The sequence below is a fragment of the Brassica oleracea genome, chromosome C2 (assembly GCF_000695525.1).
Source record: "Brassica oleracea var. oleracea cultivar TO1000 chromosome C2, BOL, whole genome shotgun sequence".
Classification (NCBI taxonomy): domain Eukaryota; kingdom Viridiplantae; phylum Streptophyta; class Magnoliopsida; order Brassicales; family Brassicaceae; genus Brassica; species Brassica oleracea.
In genome coordinates, this window is record NC_027749.1 from 27,330,386 (window position 1) to 27,334,874 (window position 4,489).

The 4,489-nt window shown below is 40.1% G+C and overlaps 1 protein-coding gene across 1 annotated transcript; it reads left to right on the forward strand.

The window, feature by feature from the left end:
- The first annotated feature begins 1,262 nt into the window (after positions 1-1,262).
- On the forward strand, positions 1,263-4,170 carry LOC106327793. Its single transcript, XM_013766043.1, has 5 exons — positions 1,263-1,962; positions 2,045-2,355; positions 2,430-3,164; positions 3,255-3,788; positions 3,870-4,170. Exons 1-5 carry the CDS (start codon positions 1,707-1,709, stop codon positions 3,975-3,977), a joined length of 1,944 nt encoding a protein of 647 aa, XP_013621497.1. The 5' UTR covers positions 1,263-1,706; the 3' UTR covers positions 3,978-4,170.
- Positions 4,171-4,489: the final 319 nt, after the last annotated feature.

Below are 4,489 nucleotides of genomic sequence, written 5' to 3' on the forward strand. Positions count from 1 at the left end.
TAGGTTTGGGTTTAGGATTTAGGGTTTGAGTTTAAGGTCTAGGGTTTGGGTTTAGAGTTTACGGTTTGGGTTTAGGGTTTAGGATTTGGGTTTAAGATATAGGGTTTGGGTTTAGAGTTTAGAGTTTGGGTTTAGAATTTAGGATTTAGGGTTTAGATTTAAGGTTTAGGGTTTAGAATTTAAGATTTAGAGTTTACTTAGTGGCGTTAGCGTCATTATTTTTTTTCAATTATTTTAGATTTTTTTAAATAAAAAATAATGTATTTTATTATTAATTTATGTGGCATTTTGATTGGTAATAAGAGGGGAGGTGAATTGATTAAGTTTTGTTCAAATAAAAAATTATATATTAATATGAAATTGTATCAAAGAAGTATATCAGAAGAGACGCACTGTTAAAAAGAACCTATGTGCCTTCAGTTAAGTAATTTTATCTATGCATTTTGGTTACACGAATTTCTAGTTACAACCAGATAGTTTGCTGCCATTTAATTTGCATATACGTATACATATGTCTTTTTTGTCATGTACATATATACATGTGAAAAGGTACAAGCAAAGTATGATATATTTAGCGATGATTGTCCACATTGTTTTTGTGTCATAAGCTAGAGACACTGATTTAGAGAGAGTAGAAATGTGGGGACTGTTGTGACAATAAAATGGTCCCCGACAAGAATCTTCAAAACTACACGAAATCCAAGTTTGAAAGTTAACGGTCACAGAAAATAAATAAAAAGAAAAAGAAATAAAAAACAGCCTCGATTATCCCGCTGCTATCTGTTGTCGTCTGAAGCCAACCACTGTAACAGTACTTCCTCTATAGGGGTATAACAGTCACCACTCTTGATTGTTTTGTTTAATGTAATTTGCAACAACTAATTAGAAAGATTAATTATTCCAAAATGCAGCCAGTTCTCTGTTGGGTATTAGGTCTGAGAAGAGATATTATCTGGTGGTGGGTGCATAGAAGAAGTGTGCAGTGATGATTCTGTTCAGCTAAGGGTAAATATCGCCAACGCCGCTTGTGACTCGTTCGTTGTTCCCTTTGTCTCATAGACATGATTCTTAAATTTTTTGGTAAGCCGATGATTGTTTATAAAAAAAAAAATCGCAAATAGCAAGTGGGGGAAAGGCTTTACTTTAATTACCTGGAATAAATCTTAAATTGGCTTTTTCTCATATGAATGAAAAATGACCGATAAAAACAAAAGTGAATTTCTTATAAATAAAAGCTTATATAAAAAAAAAGGTTGTGAAAAAATAGGAGCAGAAAAAAGGGGAGGTTTTGTTTTTTTTTTTCTTTCTGTACAAACAAAAGTGTCTCCCTTTTTTCTAATCTCCTTCTTCTTCTTCTTCTCTCTCTTTCTCTTTTCGCCGTTCCTGCGATTCTGAAATTCTTTTAAGCTTTGATCCTTCCTTTCAGAATCGTAGTAGCAATGGCTTTTTGATTTCCCTTTTTTTTTTTTTTTTTAATTTGCCAAAAAAGGGGATTGCTTTGGTTTCTCCCCTCCTCCTTCTTCATTCTCGCCGCCGGCAGATGGCCAAGTCGTCACCATCCTCACAAAATCCTCCGAACTTGGTGGATTGCTGGTTTCTTCTCGCTAGCAGTCTCAACACCAACATAGATCAAACGATCTGATCTGTTCCCAATCGATCTCCAATTTTACGCATTGGGAATTGAATTCAGGGAGGTTTGGGGAAGAATGGGGAAGGTCGTAGAGAAATTGGGAAGATGCTTAAAGACGGTGTTTTTCATGGTTGCCATGTTGGTTTCCCTCTTAGTCTCCTCCTTGCCTGTGCTCGTAGCCATCGGCGACGTCTTGGTCCCAACCTTTTTGCTTTCCAGCTTTACTTGTTTGACGTGTTACAGCTTCAAGGAGCATTTGAGCAGATACAGCTTCAAGAGCTCTTTGACTGATATTCCTCTCGTCTCCCTCGTCAGATCTTTCCTCGTCATCTGTACCTTTCACCGTCCCTCCTTTATTTCTCAATTTTTCCACTTTTTAGAATCTCAAAGTATGTATTTTTATTTTATGAACAGGTGTATATTCACTCTCCGATGGGGCTGCACTCTCTCACGGACCTTACCTCGGAACTGTGTCCTTGTGTTCCGTTGTTTCCATTGTTCTTCTTTCGGTCAAAGCTTGCATTTTCACTGCTAACTCTCAGCTCAACGCTGAAGCATCGATCTCTCCGTCAAGGCAACGACTTCACCTCAAGAAGTCTTGGGGAATGCCAGTTTTGTTCCTTTCTTCTGTGGTTTTCGCTCTTGGTCACACCGTTGTTGCTTATAGAACTAGCTGCCGAGCTCGGAGGAAACTCTTGTTCCACAGAGCGGTCGACCCTGAAGCTGTAAGCTTACTAACTTTCCCTGCAAAGCTTTTAACTAAACATCTTCTCATTGACTTCTGTGTGTTTGTTTGCAGGTTCTTTCGTGTAAAAGTGTCTTCTCCAGTTACCAGAAAGTCCCACGTTCTCCCATTCCTTTGGTGCGGAAGGTCTCCAAGACTGATGGCGAGGTCAGACGGAAGCTTACTTCATCTACATCACATGATGGAGAGCTTCCAGTGAGAGTGCTTGCTGATCTTGACAGCTTGTTCGTTACAGTCACGGGACTCTCAGTGCATTACAAGATTTGCACACCTGCCTCTCCTCGGCAGTCGTCTGTCTCCTCAACTCTCCCTACTGAAGCTAATTCTATGCTCAATGTGCCAGAGGCAATGGCTGGAAGGTTGAAGCTTGACAGGAAACTATTGAGCATGGTCACTAGAAACAAGCTCAATCATCATCACCATAAAAGCTGCAGCAGCCTCTTCAACAACAATTTTTCTTCTTCCTTGCACGATCCTCTCCTAGAGGGTTCTCCTACTTCTCCTCTTCTTTTCAAAGATACTCAGGAAGAAGAGGATGTCATGAATGCGTCCAGTTGTGGTGGTGTCATGGAGCAGCAAGATCTCTCAGATGGAAGCTTTGGTGTAGTGCTGGTACATGGATTTGGAGGTGGAGTGTTCTCTTGGAGAAATGTGATGGGTTCTATCGCCCATCAGCTTGGCTGTGTTGTCACTGCTTTCGATAGGCCTGGTTGGGGATTAACCGCTAGGCCTCATGTAAAGGATTTGGAAGAAAGAGAGTTGCCAAACCCTTACACTCTGGAAAGTCAGGTAATTTCATCTTCATTGGTGGAAGCTTTTGTATTTGCACTTAAGAAAGAAATGTTAAAGACTCAATGATGTGTTCTTGGATGTTTGCAGGTAGATATGCTTGTTGCTTTTTGCCACGAAATGGGGTTTGCTTCGGTAGTCTTGGTTGGCCATGATGATGGAGGTTTGATTGCTCTCAAGGCTGCACAAAGATTGGCAGCATCAAATGATGATGCCACCATCAAAGTGAAAGGAGTGGTTTTGCTTAATGTAAGCTTGACGAGGGAAGTAGTCCCAGCTTTTGCAAGAATACTTCTGCACACTTCACTAGGAAAGAAACACCTTGTTCGCCCGCTTTTGCGAACTGAGATAGCTCAGGTGGTGAACCGTCGAGCTTGGTATGATCCTGCCAAGATGACATCAGATGTCTTAAAGCTATACAAGGCACCACTCCATGTCGAAGGCTGGGACGAGGCGCTTCACGAGATAGGTAGACTCTCATCCGAGATGGTGCTTTCAACTCAAAATGCACAGTCGCTTCTCAAAGCAGTAGAAAGCTTACCAGTATTAGTCGTTGCTGGAGCAGAAGACGCACTTGTTCCCCTCAAGTCCTCCCAAGTCATGGCTTCAAAACTCTTTAACTCTGTAAGTCTTCCGTATATCTAATTAAAACGAATAACTCTCTGTCTCTCAGTGACTAACATTAGACATTGTTCAAACAAACAGAGGCTAGTAGCAATCTCAGGATGTGGTCATCTGCCGCATGAGGAGTGTCCAAAGGCGCTTCTGGCAGCCATGACCCCATTCATAAGCAGACTTGTACTTAGTGACTGAGTGATCACTTCTTGTTGTCTTCTTAGATCACAATCGATTAGTGGTTTGTGTTTTGTTTTTTTTGTCTGCCCCAAAAGGAAAGAAGTTGGGGGGGGTGATTTTGAGATCTTAGCTGCTGTGTGTATTCATTCATCATGACCAGAGTTATTGTAATTTTCTCTGTTTTCGTGTGTGGATTGAAAGTCTTTCTATTTATTATGTCCGAACCAAACCAAGTTTCTTTTGTACTGAATATAAATAATAAATAAGGAAGGAGAAAAGTAATATTAGCTGTGAAAGGCCTAATCACGCGCCTATGGTCTTAGTCTTTGGATTCTGGGATGACGCGCTCAACGCGCTTTACATGCGCATGGGCATCATCAGAAACTTTCTTCTCCCATTATTAATTTAAAGGGAAAATTGGAGAAATGGGACACTTTGAACTTTTATTTGTCACAATAGGATTTTTGATATTTTAGACAATTTTGGACATATTTTACCTTTTTTTTATGGAAAAAATAGTAAACTGAATT